The sequence below is a fragment of the Haliotis cracherodii genome, unplaced genomic scaffold (assembly GCF_022045235.1).
Source record: "Haliotis cracherodii isolate W230 unplaced genomic scaffold, xgHalCrac1.p SCAF_1, whole genome shotgun sequence".
Taxonomy (NCBI): domain Eukaryota; kingdom Metazoa; phylum Mollusca; class Gastropoda; order Lepetellida; family Haliotidae; genus Haliotis; species Haliotis cracherodii.
The window spans coordinates 49496083-49519950 of NW_027266264.1; the positions used below are offsets into that span (position 1 = coordinate 49496083).

Here is a 23868-nt window from a genome sequence, read left to right on the forward strand (position 1 = left end):
TCCCCCGCCATGATATTGCTGGAACATTGCTGGAATATTGCTGGAATATTGCTAGAACATTGCTGGAACATTGCTGGAACATTGCTGGAACATTGCTGGAATATTGCTGGAACATTGCTGGAACATTGCTGGAACATTGCTGGAATATTGCTGGAATATGGCTGGAACATTGCTGGAACATTGCTGGAACATTGCTGGAATATTGCTGGAACATTGCTGGAATATTGCTGGAACATTGCTGGAATATTGCTGGAACATTGCTGGAATATTGCTGGACTATTGCTGGAACATTGCTGGAACATTGCTGGAATATTGCTGGACTATTGCTGGAACATTGCTGGAACATTGCTGGAACATTGCTGGAATATTGCTGGAACATTGCTGGAATATTGCTGGACTATTGCTGGAACATTGCTGGAACATTGCATGCTGTGTGGTCATACAAGTGACATCCTGGAGAGGAGAGCGAATGGAAAACAGTAGGGATATCCATGAATAAGATTCCATGTGGATTTGCGGTTTTAGTGGTATCGTGCAGCACCTGCTCTGCTTGTATTGTGTGTAGACAAAGGAAACATATCTTGTGGCACTGATCGATCAACTTTCCATGTAATAGGTACTGTGAACGTCAGATGTGCTTTCAGAGGGGCGTCAATAAACACGTTTCTTTTCGGCTCTGTTCCGGGGGAAAATTGAATGATGGGAGCTGACCAGTGATGTTCGTCGTGATGTAGTTTAGTTGGAGTGAGTAATATAAGTAAGTTGGTTGGTTTGTTGTTTAACGCCGCACTCAGCAATATTCCAGCTATATGAAGGCGGTCTGTTAATAATCGAGTCTGGACCAGACAATCCAGTAATTGATATCATGGGCATCGAGTAATATTCCAGCAATATCACGGAGGGGGACACCAGAAATGGGCTTCACACACTGTCCCCATGTCGGAAATCAAACCCACGTCTTCGGCGTGATGAGCGAACGCTTTAACTACTAGGCTATCCCACCGTACCGTAATAAAGCTGTAAAAAGTGCTGACTGCTATAAAACAACATTCCTGAAGGCAGACTATACTACTGACCTGACCCAATGCACCCCAAACTACCGCCAACCCTCGTATCTATTTATATACTAAATCCCCAATCTGCGTCGCACAGATCCCTAATCTGCGTCGTACGGGTTCCGCTGGAATTCTGAACCCATGCATGGAGACCCCCCGCAGGGCTGTCGATTGTGGCGTCACAACTCAGCTTTAGCCAGTTTACAATACCCCCATCGACGCAGCAAAGTCACATTTGCCATGACAGTCCCTGCCAGCCAGCACGCCACGCAGTCAATATCTCCTGCGATGGTAACCCGCGGTAGTCGACATGTGAGACGTTGCCATTGTGCATGTCATTACATCATCTTGCCACCAGTCCATTAAGTGTTACTATTCATAGTAGGACAACAAAGGTAACCGCCCGATTAACCCCTATTAACATTACCATTAACCCTTTGTAATGTAGGAGTATTTAGAACGCTTTAAAGAAACATTACAAGATGTCTTGTTCATTAACATCCAGCATTACAATTAGATACACATGCCTGCATGGCGTTCCAAAGCAACCTCTCCCTTGCATAGGACCACTCAGTGTCTTGCTTTGTTTCCTCCATTAGCATTAACGGTAACCTTTTGTAACGTGTTTTGTGTAGTTTTATAGTAACACTTAAAGATGGCAGCGGGGTAGCCTCGTGGTTAAAGCGTTCGATCGTCCTGCCAAAGGACCCGGTTTCGAATCCTCACATGGATTCAATGCGTGAAGCTCATTTCGGGTGTCCCCCTGCATTGATATTGCTGGAACATTGCTAAATGCGGTCTAAAGCAATACTTATTCACATCTAAAGTGGACACGTCTTTATGGCTAAGAACTTCTTTGATATACTCTTACAGCTAAATAGAAATATTACACACAAAATAATAATGCCAGCTCGAGCTCGAGGAAGGCTTATTCCTCAGATTTCCCAGGGGATTGTTTGAATGATTCACGCCGTTTCAGCAATATTTCAGCCATATCACGGCGTCAAATGAAAGAGCCAAATGTTTGAGCCAAATGTTTGTGATCATTATGTTCATCATGGAATTGATCGTTGGTTCAAATCCTGATTCACTCAGAATATTAATTGTGATCTGGCAACATCATGGCCGTGGTTTTTTGTTTAATCAAAGTTGTTGACGTCATCTCTAATTAAAACTCGTCGCCGTGTTAAACACGACATTCAATCTCGGACACAAAATAGCTCCCGACAGTTCAGACCAGGATTACCTAGGAATATGTGGGCCGTATCTATAAACACATAAAGTTTCTCACAAAAAAACAGGTAAACAAATCAGCCCAATCTTAAGAGGAACGATGAAAACTAAAGTTTCCTAATTTCAGACGCGGTGGGGTAGTCAATTGGTTAAAGCCCCCGCCACTTCTGTGTGCAGGCCATTTCTGGTGTCCCACGCCGTGATGTTGCTGAAAAATTGCTAAAAGATTCGTAAAACCACACTCACTCCAAATTTCATTTCAAGCGGGTTCAATTAAGAAGTTGGTAAAACGACGAACTTAGTAGTTCTTGGGGATCTGAGTAGAACTGTGGTAGCACAGCTTGTGATATTTCCGATGTTATATCCAACTGTTTTAACGATCCCAGCTTTGAAGATGGCTCTGTTGTTTCTTATAATATATCAACATTGTCACAGGTGCTATTTTTGTGACTAAATAAGCTGAAAATCGGCGGATATCCTAAAATACTCCGATATGAAGTCAGTGTATAAATGTGAATGATGGGGTTTACGATAAGAAGATGCAGATGTCCTTGTTTGCCTGGCATCAATACAGTGCGTGCTTTATTTCGGCGTTGACAAGGGGACAACGTGGACGGTATGGAACGACATCGCCCACGCGGAAATATGTCCACGGGCGGGAAAACGTTGTATCGCGTATCATCCTTTGGCATCGAAGTAGTTTCTCAATTATCTGTTATTAGCTCCCTGAAAATGTCCCTGTTTGATTTATTAAATGACACTTGTCGATGATAAACCTTCACCTCAATCATGACAGACCGTTCTGTTGGAGGAGATCAAAAGTTAACGCCAATCGTTTTGAAACGGAATATTGCAATATCGAGTGGAGTCAACATCTTGAATCTAATTGATTCGGACAACCACGAAAAACATCGAGGCTATATAATCTCATTACAGCAGTACCTGCGCAGCATCTACTGTATCCCGCGTAGAAGCCATTATGTAGATGGCATTGACACCAGGAAAGCACAGAAAATAAATGTCGAATTACTTGAACACTCCCTATGGAGGTTGACTGCAAGTGAACACCCACCAGTGAGGGTTACTACACTTGAACATCAATCAGTGAGGCTTTCTACACGTGAACACCCCTAAAAAGGATGCTTAATACACATGAACAGCCATCAGGGAGGCTCTCTGTACGTGAACACTCGCCAGGGAGGCTTTATACACGATAACGACCGTCATGGGGTTTCCTACACGTGAACACCCTTGGGGGAGTTACACTTTACGTGAACACCATTCAGTGAGGTTTGGTATAACCAACCCGAAAGGATGCTAGCTTCATCGAAAGAAATCCCTCAGTTGAAAATACTTCACGCGCAAATCAGTGAGGCAAATTTACTTCACGTTAAGAAAGCATACTAAGGGAAATGCAACGTCTGGAGAACTTAGTGCATGTGAACACACGCTAGGCAAATTAACGTCACGTGAACAAACGCTGCGAGAATTTACGTCACTTGAACAAATGCTGGAAGATTTTACAAACCCCGGGAAAACTTACAGTATGGGGAAAAACGCTAGGTAAACTCCCCGCACCCATAAAGCAGCCGGGTTTGTGTGTGGGGTGTGTTGGTGTGTGTGTGTGGGGTGTGTGTGTGTGTGTGTGTGTGTGTGTGTGTGTGTGTGTGTGTGTGTGTGTGTGTGTGTTGGGGAGGGGGGGGGGGGGGGATGGTGGGGGTACGCTTAGCATAACCGGGAAGTGCATCAAACGTATGTTTATACTACCTTTTAAGTTTCATTGAATAATCGTTGCAATGCTCCTAATTCTTTTGATATTTAGCCGCAGTGCTTTCACCATCGATTAGCCGGCGCACTCGTTTCCCCGCGCACTGTGATGTTTGCCAGACATCGCCAACCTATCGACGAGGTCTTAATTATGTTGACACTTTTTACACAATATCAAAGCCAGTGGAAATGAGGGGTAACAGGCCGGTAAACCGATGTTGTTATGTCAACTAGTCACTAACTGCATTCAATTACTGGTTGTGTCGTTACATGCACTAGATCCAGCATGGTTACATACTAGATAAACCACATCTGTGAATGACTAGGTCAAACACTGCTGTAACAGACTAGATCTAGCATCACCGTAACAGACTGGATATTGCATTACTGTAACAGACTAGATCTAGCATCACTGTTACATACCAGATCCAGCATCACTGTAACAGACTAGATCTAGCATCACTGTAACAGACTGGATATAGCATTACTGTAACAGACTAGATCTAGCATCACTGCAACAGACTAGATCTAGCATCACTGTAACAGACTGGATATATCATCACTGTAACAGACTTGATATAGCACCACTGCAACAGACTGGATATAGCATAACTGTAACAGACTAGATCTAGCATCACTGTAACATACTAGATCCAGCATCACTGTAACATACTAGATCCAGCATCACTGTAACAGACTAGATCTAGCATCACTGTAACAGACTTGATATAGCACCACTGCAACAGACTGGATATAGCATAACTGTAACGGACTAGATCTAGCATCACTGTAACATACTAGATCCAGCATCACTGTAACAGACTAGATCCAGCGTCACTGTAACATACTAGATCTAGCATCACTGTAACAGACTGGATATAGCATCACTATAACAGACTAGATCTAGCATCACTGTAACAGACTGGATATAGCATCACTGTAACAGACTGGATATAGCATCACTGTAACAGACTGGATATAGCATCAATGTAACAGACTAGATCTAGCATCACTGTAACAGGCTGGATCTGGCATCACTGTAACATACTAGATCTAGCATCACTGAAACATACTAGATCCAGCATCACTGTAACAGACTAGATCTAGCATCACTATAACAGACTAGATCTAGCATCACTGTTACATATTAGATCCAGCATCACTGTTACAGGCTAGATTTAGCATCACTATAACAGACTAGATCTAGCATCACTGCAACAGACTAGATCTAGCATCACTGTAACAGACTGGATATATCATCACTGTAACAGACTTGATATAGCACCACTGCAACAGACTGGATATAGCATAACTGTAACAGACTAGATCTAGCATCACTGTAACATACTAGATCCAGCATCACTGTAACATACTAGATCCAGCATCACTGTAACAGACTAGATCTAGCATCACTGTAACAGACTTGATATAACACCACTGCAACAGACTGGATATAGCTTAACTGTAGCAGACTAGATCTAGCATCACTGTAACAGACTAGATCCATCGTCACTGTAACATACTAGATCTAGCATCACTGTAACAGACTGGATATAGCATCACTATAACAGAATAGATCTAGCATCACTGTAACAGACTGGATATAGCATCACTGTAACAGACTGGATATAGCATCACTGTAACAGACTGGATATAGCATCACTGCAACAGACTAGATCTAGCATCACTGTAACAGACTGGATATATCATCACTGTAACAGACTTGATATAGCACCACTGCAACAGACTGGATATAGCATAACTGTAACAGACTAGATCTAGCATCACTGTAACATACTAGATCCAGCATCACTGTAACATACTAGATCCAGCATCACTGTAACAGACTAGATCTAGCATCACTGTAACAGACTTGATATAGCACCACTGCAACAGACTGGATATAGCATAACTGTAACGGACTAGATCTAGCATCACTGTAACATACTAGATCCAGCATCACTGTAACAGACTAGATCCAGCGTCACTGTAACATACTAGATCTAGCATCACTGTAACAGACTGGATATAGCATCACTATAACAGACTAGATCTAGCATCACTGTAACAGACTGGATATAGCATCACTGTAACAGACTGGATATAGCATCACTGTAACAGACTGGATATAGCATCAATGTAACAGACTAGATCTAGCATCACTGTAACAGGCTGGATCTGGCATCACTGTAACATACTAGATCTAGCATCACTGAAACATACTAGATCCAGCATCACTGTAACAGACTAGATCTAGCATCACTATAACAGACTAGATCTAGCATCACTGTTACATATTAGATCCAGCATCACTGTTACAGGCTAGATTTAGCATCACTATAACAGACTAGATCTAGCATCACTGCAACAGACTAGATCTAGCATCACCGTAACAGACTGGATATTGCATTACTGTAACAGACTGGATCTAGCATCACTGTTACATACCAGATCCAGCATCACTGTAACAGACTAGATCTAGCATCACCGTAACAGACTGGATATTGCATTACTGTAACAGACTAGATCTAGCATCACTGTTACATACCAGATCCAGCATCACTGTAACAGACTAGATCTAGCATCACTGTAACAGACTGGATATAGCATTACTGTAACAGACTAGATCTAGCATCACTGCAACAGACTAGATCTAGCATCACTGTAACAGACTGGATATATCATCACTGTAACAGACTTGATATAGCACCACTGCAACAGACTGGATATAGCATAACTGTAACAGACTAGATCTAGCATCACTGTAACATACTAGATCCAGCATCACTGTAACATACTAGATCCAGCATCACTGTAACAGACTAGATCTAGCATCACTGTAACAGACTTGATATAGCACCACTGCAACAGACTGGATATAGCATAACTGTAACGGACTAGATCTAGCATCACTGTAACATACTAGATCCAGCATCACTGTAACAGACTAGATCCAGCGTCACTGTAACATACTAGATCTAGCATCACTGTAACAGACTGGATATAGCATCACTATAACAGACTAGATCTAGCATCACTGTAACAGACTGGATATAGCATCACTGTAACAGACTGGATATAGCATCACTGTAACAGACTGGATATAGCATCAATGTAACAGACTAGATCTAGCATCACTGTAACAGGCTGGATCTGGCATCACTGTAACATACTAGATCTAGCATCACTGAAACATACTAGATCCAGCATCACTGTAACAGACTAGATCTAGCATCACTATAACAGACTAGATCTAGCATCACTGTTACATATTAGATCCAGCATCACTGTTACAGGCTAGATTTAGCATCACTATAACAGACTAGATCTAGCATCACTGCAACAGACTAGATCTAGCATCACTGTAACAGACTGGATATATCATCACTGTAACAGACTTGATATAGCACCACTGCAACAGACTGGATATAGCATAACTGTAACAGACTAGATCTAGCATCACTGTAACATACTAGATCCAGCATCACTGTAACATACTAGATCCAGCATCACTGTAACAGACTAGATCTAGCATCACTGTAACAGACTTGATATAACACCACTGCAACAGACTGGATATAGCTTAACTGTAGCAGACTAGATCTAGCATCACTGTAACAGACTAGATCCATCGTCACTGTAACATACTAGATCTAGCATCACTGTAACAGACTGGATATAGCATCACTATAACAGAATAGATCTAGCATCACTGTAACAGACTGGATATAGCATCACTGTAACAGACTGGATATAGCATCACTGTAACAGACTGGATATAGCATCACTGTAACAGACTAGATCTAGCATCACTGTAACAGGCTGGATCTGGCATCACTGTAACATACTAGATCTAGCATCACTGAAACATACTAGATCCAGCATCACTGTAACATACTAGATCTAGCATCACTGTAACATACTAGATCCAGCATCACTGTAACAGACTAGATCTAGCATCACTATAACAGACTAGATCTAGCATCACTGTTACATATTAGATCCAGCATCACTGTTACAGGCTAGATTTAGCATCACTGTAACAGACTTGATATAGCATTACTGTAACAGACTGGATGTAGCATCACTGCAACAGACTGGATATAGCATCACTGTAACCGAATGGATATAGCACCACTGCAACAGACTAGATCTAGCATCACTGTTACCGAATGGATATAGCATCACTGTAACAGACTAGATCTAGTATCACTGTAACAGACTGGATATAGCAACACTGTAGCAGACTACATCTAGCACCACTGCAACAGTCCTATCCGCCCCACTGTAACAGACTGGAATTTGTATCACAGAAATATACTAGATCTAGCATCACAGTAACAGACTGGATCTAGCATCACAGTAACATACTAGATCTAGCATCACTGTAACATACTAGATCTAGCATCACTGTAACAGACTAGGTCTAGTATTACTGTAACTAACTGGATCTCTCACCACTGCAACAGACTGGAAAGAGCACCACTGTAACAAACTGGATCTATTTTCACTGCAACAGAGTGGATCTAGCATCATTGTAAAATAGTAGATAGCATCACTGTAACAGACTATAACTAGCGCACATGTAACGTACATAGATCTAGCATCATTGTAACAGATTACATCTAGCACCATAATACCAGAGTAATTTTAACACCACTGAAGCAGACTAGATCCAACGTCGGGGGAGCTGTTCAGATCGAGCATCAATGTAAGAGATCAAACACCACTACAACAGACTAGACCCCGCGTTGTCGTAACTGATGTTACCATGGCGATGATCAACAGATGGCCACATGCGTTAATTAGCAATCGTCTTTCTATTTATATTGTTTACCCCATTGATCATATTATACTGATGGAAAATATAAAGATATCAGATTAATTTGATATTTATGGTTCTCGAAGATGACAGAGGCTGCTTGGCTGCGTCGTGAACGTGTAGTGAACACTGCACTCTGTGGGACTGAAGTTGACCCCGAGGAGTATATATACTGAAGGCGGCAGCGCCCTTCACACAGTGTAATCCCGTATCCTTGTCATCGTGCTATGGCAACAATGGTAGTAATGACGCATGTTAGTGACAGGTAAATAGCGTAAAAGAAAGATATACAAAGTAATGTGGATGGCTAGCTTGCGTGAGGGATATACTGTCTGGAAATATGTAAAGAGTTTTGAGTCATCAGCCGTTAGGGCTTTTGCTTCGTCACAGTTGAACCGCCCACGTGGTCGAGTGGACAGGGTCTCTGGTCGGAGAGCCAGTCTAAACACGGTGGAAACTAAACTGAGGAGCAAACGAAAGTATACCGAGTGTGTGTTTTATGTAATTGAAAATTGAAAGAACTGTTATCAAATGTCATTATGTAGACTTAACCATAACTCATTCCTAGAACAGATTATAAAATGTAATCAAAGTATATTTAAAAACATAAAAAAACCATGAAGAAGTATTCTTTAAGTGCTGACAAGCGGCAGTGCAGTTCATGTTTTGGACATAATATCGTTAACTTAAGATATTTTAAATTGAAAATCCAACGTATTATAAAATCAGCTGAGAGGTATAGTTTCTTTTGTTCCTCCGTTTATTAGCGTTTATATTCGAAGTAACGAGAAAAAAATCGAAATTTCGAAAAATAATAATAAATCAAAATAGCGAGACAAATACCCGAAACATCGATTTAAAAACAAATGAAATTTTGCTACCAAAATGGCAATATTAGGCTTTCGTAGATGGCAGAGTAATCTGCTACCCAAATGGAAAGAAAAGGGAATACGATATATGAAAGATATTCTAGATACATCAGGAGAATTCTTGATCAGTCAAAGTTTTCTGAATAAGTATAAATTAAAAACTAACTTTTAGCCTTAATCTCATAAAACATGAAGGGTTGGTTTTGCCTATTTTCATATATTATCTATTGAAAATATCGAAAGGTATTCCAAAATTACTACAGAACATTAAGTAATCAACATGGTAGAAAATCGGAGGTCATGCTCGACAATAAGATGTGTTTCCAAATCTGGCCTCTCTATAACCATATGTACCGTTCCGATGTTCACAATGTTTACAATGGTTCCAGTATATAATCTTGCAACTCATTTTACCTAATATATACTACCCTTTACCAAATGTGAAGAACAGATAATAATGCTTGCATTTGTTCAAGTAATGCAGAAAAGGCTCCGGAGATATTTTCCGACTGTAGCAGAGTAATCTGGCACGAACTGTACATTTTTTACAATAACAGATGTAAGAACACAACTTACCAAACAACCCATTTTGCTCGGAGCCCCTAGAGGAACAACGATCCTTTTAATGTGGTCTTGACACTCTTTAAGCAACTAATATTCAAAAATAGAATCACAACACCAATTCCACACTTTACATCACATATCAAACTTGATGTCAAATATTTTTTCACTAAAAATGTGCAGCAATTTTCAGTTCAAGGCTGGATACCATTTACAAATTCTGATCTTCCCTTCATTTATTGTGTAACTGATTCAATTTGTATACTTGCTTTAAACCGACGAGCAAAAGAAACTATACCTCGCAGTTGATTTTATCATATGTGTGATTTTCAATTGAAAATATCTGATCATAAGTCAGCGATATAAAAAATGAATTGTTATGACACTTAGTCAGCAGTCCAAGATTTATTTCACTTGATTTTATTTAAAATATATAATTTGTTAATCTAAAAAACATATCGCTGATACACAACTGCTGTTGATTATCTAAGAATCGTATCTTTGCGAATCAAAATGTTCCTTTCTTCAGCGCAAATGCAAAATATCAAACATAAGGGTCATGATGTTGCAAATTCAGTTCTGAAATGAGTCTTCATTGAAAAACTTAATTTTTATACAAAATTACCCAGCCACAGATTACTTTTTACAAACTGTTCCAGAAATGAGTGATGGATAAATATTTATTGTTTCAAGATGGTAGTTGAAACTTTGTATGAGATGAGAATCAAGTTCTGTATTTCGATGATAATGTTGTCTTTGCATTTAAAGGACAAGTTTGCGTTTAGATAGTCATTTCTCTATATTAAGAAGGTATTCAAGTCTATGTGTTCAGATGGGAAAACAACCTTTGTGTTCAGATATTAAACGAAACTTTGCTTTAAGATTATGGAACCATTGTACTTTGACGATAATCGAATCTTTGTATTAAGATGATAATCGAGTCATTCAGCAGTGAAGGTCACAGTAGTGTCGTTTGTTTGTTGTTTAACACTGCACAATTCCAGCTTTATGACGGGGTCTGTAAATACTGACAATCCAGTGATTAACATAGATGATCATCGATCAATTCTGCTGGAATACGATGACATGCATCAACCAAGTCAACGAGCCTGATCACCCGATCCCGTTAGTCGCCTCTTACGACAGGCATGGGTTGCTGAAGACCTATTCCATCCCGGATCGTCACGGGCAGTCAGGAAAAGGGGTGTCATACGACCAGCACAGGTTGCCGAGGAACAAAATTCATACCGGAGAAATAACATTACACGACTGCAATAATCAAAATTATAGTGGAACTTGAAAAAAATGAGATTCGTATAATCAGTGTAATACAACCATGTAAAATTCATGTCTTAATATTCATATCTATGTAATGACCGTTCAAAAATATTCACGTTACATTAGAAATGTTTGCAAGTACCGTCGGTACAGTTTTGTCGATGAATCGTTTGAAGCATTTGTTTACTCTTTGAAACTTCTGTTAGTTTCTTACATCTTTAAATGGGTTCTGTTTCCGCTAGTTATAGGGGTTAATAGGATCAATAATGAACGCGGCTGAAAATACAATTACCAAAAATATCAGCAAAGCTCGCCAGGCAAGCCTCTCATTTACATTGTATGCAGCTAGTCTTACCATAAAGACTACTTTCACTCCTTCGGATCCTGAAATGCACATTAGTTGGAAAGAAACCATACAGTCTTACATATATTTAACTTAAATCATATGCCGACACCACGAATTCGATGAACTGACCGTCTTTGTCATTGGTAAACAAATATATTCTAAGAACCGAATTACATATATTTTGAATAATCTGTTCACATCGTCTTTTTCTTGTCTGAAATATATGAGAACATAACTCGCATTATCCCTATCTTAATTACACAAACGCTTCATTGTAAGTAAATCATGAACTTTTCTTATATAATAATCTTCCGAAGTCCAAGGTATTGATGACGTTGTTTGTGTCCAATATAAGTCGAACTTTTTCTATCTTTGTTTTTCCGAGTTGGACCCAAATATGGTCAAGTGTAGTTTCTGTCAAACCAGACCACCATTGAGGAAACCGGTGATTCCTTTACTTGACATGATTGATTAGATGAATGGCTTCGGCTGTAAAAGTCTTTTCTGGATGAATTGTTCCCCAAAGCCCGAGGCATAGTCAGGTCAATTGTTTACTGCTTTAGAGCAAAGTGAAATATGATGTACGCAAAACAGTCAATTTACTGTCAATGGTGCGTGTGTCGGTGAGACGACTATTAATTTCTTTGGCGGAAACGTCCCACATTAATAATACATAATCTATTGCAGTGTTTAAATATTCACAACAACTAAGAGAAGCATCCTTAACGAACTGGTTGTGAAGTGGGCAGAGGAAGTCGATACATACAGCTGTTGTTGTGTAGCCATCCAGAAGATGTTTTGAATCTGGGTTTTCATGGCTACATAACACACATTACCTCCACTTAAACTACCACCCTCATTACCACTACCACGACGGTGTACATGGCTTCCTCTACCACCACTACCACCACCAAAGCAACTATGACCACAACCATTACGACAACACTTTACAACGCTACCGATATCACGATAATAGCAAGTTTAACCATATCACTACGACAACGCTTCACAAGTCCTACTACAGCCACTACAGCCACTTCAAACCCGTGAAGATCCGGGGTAGAATAGGTCTTGAGCAACCCATGCTTGCTGTAAAAGGCGACAATGCTTGTGGTAAAGGGCAACTAACGGGATCGGGTGGTCAGGCTCGCTGACTTTGTTGATGCATGCCATCGTATCCTAATGGCGTGGATCGATGCTCATGATTGTAATCACTGGATTGTCTTGTCCTGACGTGATTATTTACAGACTGCCGCCATATAGTTAGAATATTTCTGAGTTCGGCGTTCGACAACAAACAAACAAACAAAACCACAAACATGGCCACTATGACCATACCATTATAACAAAGCTTTATAAGGCTACCACTACCACCACTACCACCACTACTATGAGCATAGCCACTATAACCAAGCCACTACGACGCCTCACAAGACTACCACCTACCACCATCATAACCACTATCATCACAACAACTACTACCACGCCCTAACTACAACACTATCAACACTACCACTCCTGCAATGACCATAGTATATACCACTACGACAACTACCACCACAACCATTATCATAGCCACTATCACCATAACTACTACGACGATGGTTAATTTTACAAAGATACCAGTACTACGTCCATAGCCACCGTGCAATTCACCACATGGGAACTGTGTGTGCAGCCCATCGATCAGCCCCCACTACCCCATCATCACCACTTCATGCACCACTACCACGATAACCACTAACACAACCAATCCATCGCGTCTTCCATTACAAGTAGAATAGATTACACTGTTTAAATGGTTTCTATTTTGACTTCAACTGAACTTAGGTTTTCTTCCTAGCAACAAATTGTGATATGTTGAAACAGAGCCTTGAACAAATCGGGAGAAACATTGTTGAAGTGTTGTTATGGTGCACTATTGAACTGTTGCAATGGTGGATTGTAGAAGTGCAATGTTATACTGTTGTAATGTTGAACTATTGAGGTGAGCTAATGGGGTTTAACGTCGCTTCCAAGATTATTGCACTTATATGGCGAGGTGCATGCACGTGTGTCAATCACTAAAATGTCCTTCAACCCATGGGAATACCGTTACAGTTGGCATGAACATATGAGTGTTAATATTAATTAGTGTGTGTATGTGTGTGTGTCTGCGCGCGCGCGTGTGTGTGTGTTCGTGTGTGAGTGGCTGCTTGCACTGATGCCGACTTTATAGTGCTAGTCCACTGAGCCGACCAGTCCTTGGTTTTGGCCCTGAATGCCGAGCGCCAGACAGGGTAACAACAAGTACCATCGTGTAACGTCTTTTGGTATGACGGTTGAACCTTTGAAGTGTTGTTATGTTGCACTATTGAAGTGTTGTAAATGATGGATCGTAGAAGTATTGCAATGTTACACTGTTGAAGTGTTGTAAATTATGGATCGTAGAAGTATTGCAATGTTACACTGTTGAAGTGTTGTAAATGATGGATCGTAGAAGTATTGCAATGTTACACTGTTGAAGTGTTGTAAATGATGGATCGTAGAAGTATTGCAATGTTACACTGTTGAAGTGTTGTAAATGATGGATCGTAGAAGTATTGCAATGTTACACTGTTGAAGTGTTGCCTTCAAGAAAGTCTGCAATGGTTGACATTGGATATCTCAGTATAAACATCGCTACTTCAATAGTTTACCAAAATAAAGGGGATTGTGCAATCAATAAGGTTAGTAATCATTAATTATCACCCATGAACTTATTGCCCGAGTCAGAGTAATCACACAATTCCAAAACTTCAGATTGTTTCAAATGTTCACATGTTGTTCTCCAAAGCTACTGCATGTTTGGGATTTATACCATGAAAATGCTGTTCACATACGCCTTTCTATTTCGTCACCTAAATAAATATCGTATGATCTGTTATTCGAACTTGTAAATAAAGCGACAAAACCCTTTCCATATCCAATAGAAATCTCTACATAAAGCAGAGTCGATTGTACGATGCCGACTATATCATGAGAATGTGTTTATGAATCACTATCAAATAGTCCTGTCCCACCGATGGCACCCATAACAAACGCATGCAAATGCAAGTCAATTGTTCACCTGTAAAAGCACGGGAACATATGGATCAAGTCAAACTAGGGAATTACCTCGGACATCATGTTTGTCACTGACGCGTCGAATTTGGAAATGTCCTCCACATGTCTTCCATAAAACTTTTAGAAAGCTTCACTGAAGCATTGAATGTTGCAACCTTGATCAAACAACTTCTGATCAAGAGTCGTATGACGCTCTTTTGAAATCTTGATAGAATGAGCATGCTTGATTGTATCTCTAAAGTTGTGAGATGTTAACACCAAAGGCTGGAGCTGCTGGAATATTGCTCGACATGAAGGGACAGTTGGCTCTTGGAAAGTTGAATTCATCCCTCTTGTGATGCAGTCTTTTTGAGAGTGTTTTGTCACTCTGGGTCTGTATGCATAGATCTAGATATGAAACAAAAGAGGCGGTCTCACTGATCTCCTATATTTCTAGTCGAGGTGGGGAAATCAGTGGAAGGGAACTGGATGTTTGGCTAACCAAAGCTAAGTATCGTTTTTTTATATTAGCTGATTAATATCATAATAAAATATTTGTGATATAATAAATGCCCCTGGGGAATCACTGAAAGGATAATGTGGTTAAGCTACATCCTGTCAGTAACAAAGTGGCCTTGTATGAAACATATATTAAAACGGAAAAACTGTCCTTCGTATAAAGTGGTGTAAATATTATGTTACTGAAAATAGCTACGTTATTTGGTCACTTGTCTTATCAAGACGTTATAATAACAAATTAATAAACAAAACCAATACCTTGATACGGGAGGCAGAGAGACAATTAACAATATCAATATTGCGTGTGACCAACATTTGCATTGCTATAGGCGAGGCAGCAGCAGCGCATTGAGAACACCAGATGATTGAAAAAAGCCTTGGGATGATGTCCAAAATGTCAACAAGAGATTGGCCCAACTGAGCCAGCTTTACCGATCCTTGTCGTAGGCGTTTTTAATCCCATCCCAGAAATGTCCTGTCTGTCGGACTGAGGTCTGGAGACACAGCCGGTCATGGCAGTACAGCAATATTATGCTGCCTTAAAATATATGTCACAACACGTGCACAGTATCAATATGGGCGGGCGTTATCCGGCTGCAACATGACGTTAAGTCCTTGAAATTAGTATTGGGAAAATTATTTGTTAATTTTAGAGTCGAGAAGGGTATTGTGTAATATAAGATTTCATAGACTAAATGTTAGTCTAGCACAAAGGGTAAAACATAATCTTGGTGACGTGGAAGCAAGATTTAGCGCATCTCTGGACGTCGGAGCCGGATGTAGTGCTGCCTGAACCGGTTGCATACGGCTCAATTCAGAAGTGTCCGAGCTGTTAATGTGGCAGTTTGGTATCGATGCACCATCCGAATATGCCTGTTATATTGGCGTAACGTCACACGTGGACGACCGGCCCGTGGAAAGTCATGAGTGTTGTCCTGCTGTAGGCAACGATATTGTGTTTCGATGAACATTAAATATCTAGCGGTTCGTTTGTGCCATTCGTGTTTGCAGCAAGCCGTTTGCAGCATTGCGTAGGCGTAATGCACGATTAAGAAAAAGTGAGCACTTGAGAGTCAAACAATGACGTGCGTGAGCATCATGCTCCCAACAAACACACAAATACCCAAATTGTCCGCTATGCATGCACCTGCAAACTGTGAATCACGACCTTCAAGTCGAGGAGATGTCACACACACACACACACACACACACACACACACACACACACACACACACACACACACACACACACACACACACACACACACACACACACACACACACACACACACACACACACACACACACACACACACACACACACACACACACACACACACACACACACACACACACCAACATAAATGCACTCGTAAAAAACAACATTTGCATTAATTTCATTGCATTGTAATGCCATGGAATTCATGAATAATATTATTTGTCTAAAAGTACAACGTTTGTTATAAATGACATTTGATTGATTTAGTTTATATTTATTTGATTATCATGGAAATATGTGTAAATAACGAAACTATTTACTGGTATGTGCATTGGTTGGAAATTGGTTTTAAATCCCATTTTGGCAATTTAATTTGAAACGTTTGAAATAAAAGCAAACAGATTCATGGCGATGTCTTTGTTTATTTGAATTGTAACTGTTGAGGATGAGTCCCGCAGGCAGATGGCGGCCTGCATTTAATGAACAACAAATGTTTTCTGTAAGTATTTTATTTAGCCTTGCTGATCCTCTGGCAGTGGAAATTAACTTTATTGATTCTGCAAATAACAAATTTCGGATAGAAAGAGTTGATTTTTTAAATCTTTACTCCGGTTGTCACCATTTCCAATGATTTATCCATTTATCTGGAGATAAAACTTGGACATTAGCATTCACTTTTCGCTACACCGGTGACTATAGGTTCTGCTGGAAAGTATGTTTGAAAATGAACGGAAAGACAAAGTCCCATTGTAAACGTCTTAAGCAACATAGCATCAATTTGGGGTGGTGTCAGTCAGGGACACAGAATGATACACTCTCTCCCACTTAATCAATTACTTTTCCACCGTGGAACTATTTACAAGTGTTGCTACCGATGATGTTAAGGACAATATTATAGTTTTCAATCCGGTTACATTACAGTCTCAATTCACTTCACTTATTCACAATATAAATTACTTGTAGGTTTCATTGTTGTATTTAGTATGATTGATTGAATATGCTGGTAGGAATTAAACTTCTGTTTCATTATTTACTGTGTAGTATCGTCAGTTTAAGCTAAACACCGTGTTTCATACTTATTATTGACAGTCTATTTTTCACAAGTAGAACTAATAAGTCAATAATATATATGTTTAGGTAATTTGTAGTGTGACTGAGTTGATCATGCAATTTGTCAACAGACGGACATTTTCAGTTATTTTACAACTTGATTGATGTTCGATAATGACAGTAACATGTACTAGAATCTAATGCTAAAAGATACCTAACTATGTAAAAGACATACTGTTGCGGGCTAATAACGTGCAATACATACGGTAGCGAATGCGGATGTACATAATAAGATAACGGACAATTTAATATGTACATTGTCTAATTTGCTTATTAGGAATGTGGTTTCAACAGGGACGCTTCAGTGATCAAATTGTTCATGCGTTTTGCTTTAGTTCTATACGATACCATAGGAGGTCGCGTCAGGTATATTTTGTAATCAGCCAGTCAGCATTGCGACTTCTCATTATCGGCACGAGCGTAGCATTCAGAGCAGCATATCTAATTTCTGTATCTCGAAAACGAACATAACCGGGCAGTTAACAATGGAAAATAACAAAGGTCGCGCTATAGTGGTGTTGTGGATATATTTATACACCCTGTCGTTTCTGAGCCCAACAGGATGTTTTCGATGGTATATTTGTGTCAATGTGTGTTTCCCTTTGGTACGATTGACATTTTTAATCGAATGTAGCAAGAAACGAAGTCGATTCATTTCAGAAACCTTCTTTTGGGTTCCACGGGGACACCAGAAACCAATCTCCTATGGACTGATTGTCGTGTGTTCATGCAGAGAGTTATCGTATTGGACTAAATGATCTGGTTTAGATGAGATTGGGTTTGAGTAAAAAAAGATGTGACGGCTGATACTTGGTGAGATCTGACGTCATCGGTAGTATTACGGAAGTATGTTCATTACCGACCATGTTTCCCGTACATTTACAATGAGGCGTTATATATACATTCCCTTTCATCTGAGAATAACAATTGTTATCTTGCCACAATGAATAATTGATCGCTTCTAGATGCAGAGTTCCCGGGTCATATAGAACATTATCGGTCAGGCTTTGTGCCACTGTTTGAAATGGTCGACACAAGTGATGACTCACTACAACACACGAGAGCTGAGGAATAGAAGTCGTTCTTTTGTTAATGTTGTGCAATAACGAGGATTGTGTAATAGATGATGTTGTCAAATATTAACATGAACTGACTTCAAGGGCATTGATCAGCAGCTTCATTAGCCATGCACATAGGGTTGAGTTATAACATTATTTTAGGGTACCTCTCTCTGAAATATTGGTTTTGTTCATCTCAAGTTTATAACACAATAGGGAAATAGGCATTACATGTTGTTGTGAAGCATTACAATTTTACGCGTGCCGCCATCAACATGTGTGTAGTGTAGTGTAGTGTAGTGTAGTGTAGTGTAGTGTAGTGTAGTGTAGTGTAGTGTAGTGTAGTGTAGTGTAGTGTAGTGTAGTGTAGTGTAGTGATAGTGATAGTGTAGTGTAGTGTAGTGTAGTGTAGTGTAGTGTAGTGTAGTGTAGTGTAGTGTAGTGTAGTGTAGTGTAGTGTAGTGTAGTGTAGTGTAGTGTAGTGTAGTGCAGGTGTCGATTGATATTTCCGAAGGTGAGCATGTTTAATAAAATCAATAGTTTGTTAATATGATGATATGTACGGAAACAGTGTTGCCCCTAACCCTATGATAAATACAGACCATACGATAGTGAGGTTCCCCGAAGGTTTGTTAGTAAGGTGTGTATGTATGTATGTATGTATGTATGTATGTATGTATGTATGTATGTGTGTGTGTGTGTGTGTGTGTGTGTGTGTGTGTGTGTGTGTGTGTGTGTATGTATGCATGCATGCATGCGTGCGTGCGTGCGTGCGTGCGTGCGTGCGTGCGTGCGTGCGTGCGTGCGTGCGTGCGTGCGTGTGTGTGTGTGTGTGTGTGTGTGTGTGTGTGTATGTATGTATGTATGTATGTATGTATGTATGTATGTATGTATGTATGTATGTACTTGTTTATATATTAGGGCTGGGACGAGTCCAAATATACTACCCAGGTACCTACACCCCCATTACCCGTCCCTACCCGAGTACCCGCTGTTGGTGTCAAGAGAGAGGTACGAAATGTCCGATTGGGAATAGTTTGACAGTAGCCCGTGCAGAATGTTTTTAGATGCACGTATGTGGTCATGCATACACTGAAGTTGACTGAAGTTTTAGCTTTGTTCAAACATATTTGAGTCAGAAGGGACGTGTTCATAGCCACGAAGAAATGCGAACATTAGAGATTTAAAATTGTCGTGTAAGCACGCAATTATATTGGGATTTTTTGTCATGAAACAATATATCACGTGACTAACCACGGGTCCGGGTAGTCTTGCGGGTAGTCCTCTGTGTGTGTGTGTGTGTGCGTGCGTGAGTGCGTGTGTGCGTGTGTGAGCGTGTGTGTGCGCGCGTGATGGGGTGGGTGCTTTAATGTCATTTAGTGGTATTTAGCTAAATGGGGTTATTGGCCCGCCTGATAAATCTACCATAACTTGTAATCTTAGTTTGATTGCTGGGAGTTATCTCACTTTGCTCGGTGTAGCGCCCGTCTCCGCCTTCAACAACTGGCCTTTTTATATCCAAACATTCTCTTCTGTTATTATTCCGTCCCATAGTACATAACAGGTCGGCCGATAACTAACCACAAGAACAAAACAGACTACATAACTTAATGATGGTACATCAATATGATGTAATGACGAATATGACGACATATAACGACGGATTTGTACATCACCGCCTCGAATCAGACTATCAATCACAGCTAGAAGACCTGCAATTAGACATGACTCCTAAATTACAATATTTATCTTTCAAATTATCGCATAGGACCTTTTTTCAGGAGCTGGAGTACTGGGGGTTGACGGAGCTGGACATAGAGCCATGCTGCTGGGGCAACTACAGTCGCTTCAAGGAACATAAAGACACTCTGGCGGACCTTGACGAGAACTTCACCCTGGGACTAGACGAGAAGGCGTGGGGGGAAAAACCGTCGTCACTGCAGAAATTCAAGAAACGGATTTGGATGTTCCTGGAGGACCCCGCGTCATCACGATGGGCAAAGGTGTTATTCTCCAACAGCATTGCATATTCATGAACATAGATTTTTTAAAGTTTACGTATTTCTCCCGGACATCTGCCCAAGACCAGGTTTCACAAATCAATCTTAGCGCTACGACTATCTAAGGCAATGTTAAGCCTACATGTTGTGTATAATGACTCACAGTTGGAAAAGTACATACAACCCAATCCTTACACGTATTTTCTCTCCACGCCGTTTGGTGAATGTCAGGACAGCTATATGCTTTCATTCTAAAGAGGGGAACATATAAATGTTGCATTTTATCCCTTTTCATGTTCTGATATTTTCTATCCGTTTATTTATCTTGAGGCATTTAACTTAAAAAGTTGAAATTGAAGTTTCCTTCGAATCCTTTAAACTTCAAGTTCCGTTCAGTAAAGGGCAGCCCCTCCTTATAAGTTGATTAAAGCGAATGGGTAAGTTGAAAAAATTAGGTCGCATCCTCAAAATGTCATCCATAAAGTTTCGCGTGCTGATTACAACAAATAAACTAATTCCATCCTGTCTTTTGCAGGTGTATGCGGTCGTATCAATGTTCTTCGTAGTTCTGTCTATCGCCGTGTTCTGCCTTGAGACCCATTCCTGGTTCCGAGTGCCGCTCCCAGGGGTGACTCTCCCCAACACAACATCATTGGAGGTCACCAGCAGGGGGGACGGGGCATGCTGCTGCAAGGTCAAGGTGGACGAACTCCCCAGTACACTCACCGAACCTCATGACGCCATGAAGTACATGGACTACTTGTGTGCGGCTTTCTTCACATTTGAGTATCTCATGCGACTGTTCTTTGCTCCGAGGAAGCTGGTATTCATACGCCAGCCTCTTAACGTCATCGATATTTTGTGTCTCCTTCCGCATTTCATCGCCATCACAATCAAGACCATCAACCCTGCAGATTCTGCCAGCCATTTTCTCAAGTCCGTCCTGGCTTTAAGAATCGTACGAGTCCTGCGGATCTTCAAACTAATGAAACACTACACTGCTTTCAAGATTTTAGTCTACACTATTAAAGTGAGCACAAAAGAACTTTGTCTCATGGTTATATTCCTATTTAGCGGGGTTCTAATATTCGCCAGCATAATATATTATGCGGAAAATGCAACATTCAATAATATCCCTATTGGTTTCTGGTGGGCTCTAGTAACCATGACGACGGTTGGTTATGGTGACAAGGTACCAGTCTCAGAAGGAGGGTACATCATCGGGTTTATGTGTGTGTTGTGTGGGGTGTTAACAGTTGCCTTCACGGTCCCAATCGTGGTCAATAACTTTACTCTTTATTACGCGCATGCGCAATCAAGGGTGCGGTTACCCGAGAAGAAGCGGAAGGAACTACAGCGGAAGCTGCTGCTAAAAAATCAGAGAGCAACAGACTTTATAAAAAAATTGACAATTAACGTTGCGAACAGAAAGAAAAATAAAAGGGAATTCAGTGTCATAGAAGATGTGAAGAAGAAAGAAGAACCTTCTACCGACGCTAATAAAAATATAGGAGCGAGCTACAAACCTAAGACAGCAGCTGAGGATCGATGGAACCGAAGTCTACAGGGCTCCCGTATCACCACTGTGTCGGAGTGCGTCACAGAAAGTATGGAACTACCAAACTCACCTATCAGCCTGTCCATAGATGAGGGACAGAAATCGGTTTGTATATCTTTGTGTTCTTTTTCATAACAGCCGTAAGTGTAGCAAGTTAGGTCTGTAGCTTCTTGCTTAGTACCGGTACACACAGAGGAGAAGGCTCTCCAAGTGACTTGGCAAAGTTCATTCAGTGGATATGAAAGTGCACGTGCTGCACGTGCGTAATACGCCCACGTGGTTGTGCCATCTTGCTATTGTGCACCACATGTTGACACTCGCGTAGCTGGCTTACCCGCCAAACCGCCGATTTATTGAAGGGGAAACTGATATTTCAGGTCATCTTACAGCACTTATATCATATTTGCATTTTGAAATTTATTGCCGTTTGATTTCTAGGCAAACGTTCCCTTTGCTCGGTATATCATACCTATCACCTCTGGGGAAACAATGATCCGCTCATACCTATTCAGAGGGGTCAGTTATCCAGTCCCGGTTTTCCCTTCTGTGTGTACTGGTTGACACATCTTAACACGAAATTCCTAATAACAATATACCTCCAGGGTTGTACCTCAAAGCGATTTTTTCACTACGACTATCGTTGGCCTATGGAAATGTATACTATAGCACTAAAATCGCTAGGTAAAACGATCCCCATCCTTATTTTTATCTGTAAAAACCGTTCATATCGATTTTATATTAAAGTGATATGATTTTGGCAGTTTATGCAAAGGCCATTTGTCATAAATGTTACAACTCGCTACCCATCCTCAATGTACGTATTATAAATGTTTGTAAGAAATTAAATGAGACCTAGAACACATTTTGATTGCATGTGTCCTCGATGTAACCATGACATCGGTTATTGAAGGCCCAGCAGATTGAGACGGAACAGCTGCTGAGTGACCTGCACGGGAAGAACGAGAAATTGAAGGAAGAGAGGCGGCGTCAACTGGACATGGTCAATACCAAGAGGGAGCAGAAACGCCAGGCTCGGATGACCCCTCGCCCCTCCCCGGCGCCCGCTGCCGCTGCCAAGTCACAACCTGCACCTGTAGAGACCCCTGAACCAGATAGTAAGTGTGTGTCCAACAGCAGGTGGTAGTGTCATAATGTTCTGGAAGACCCAGAGAGTAAGTGTGTGTCATACAGCAGGTGGTGGTGTCATAATGTTCTGGAAGACTCAGAGAGTAAGTGTGTGTCCAACAGCAGGTGGTAGTGTCATAATGTTCTGGAAGACCCAGAGAGTAAGTGTGTGTCATACAGCAGGTGGTGGTGTCATAATGTTCTGGAAGACTCAGAGAGTAAGTGTGTGTCATACAGCAGGTGGTGGTGTCATAATGGTCTGGAAGACTCAGAGAGTAAGTGTGT

The 23868-nt window shown here is 40.7% G+C and overlaps 1 protein-coding gene across 1 annotated transcript in view; it reads left to right on the forward strand.

The window, feature by feature from the left end:
- Positions 1-23868, forward strand: part of LOC139479005 (potassium voltage-gated channel protein Shaw-like) — a 57212-nt gene that overhangs the window by 19282 nt on the left and 14062 nt on the right. The window contains exons 2-4 of the mRNA XM_071261735.1: positions 20682-20903; positions 21436-22563; positions 23369-23573. Coding sequence (XP_071117836.1) covers positions 20682-20903; positions 21436-22563; positions 23369-23573 — 1555 coding nt within the window. The remainder of the gene's footprint in view (positions 1-20681; positions 20904-21435; positions 22564-23368; positions 23574-23868) is intronic.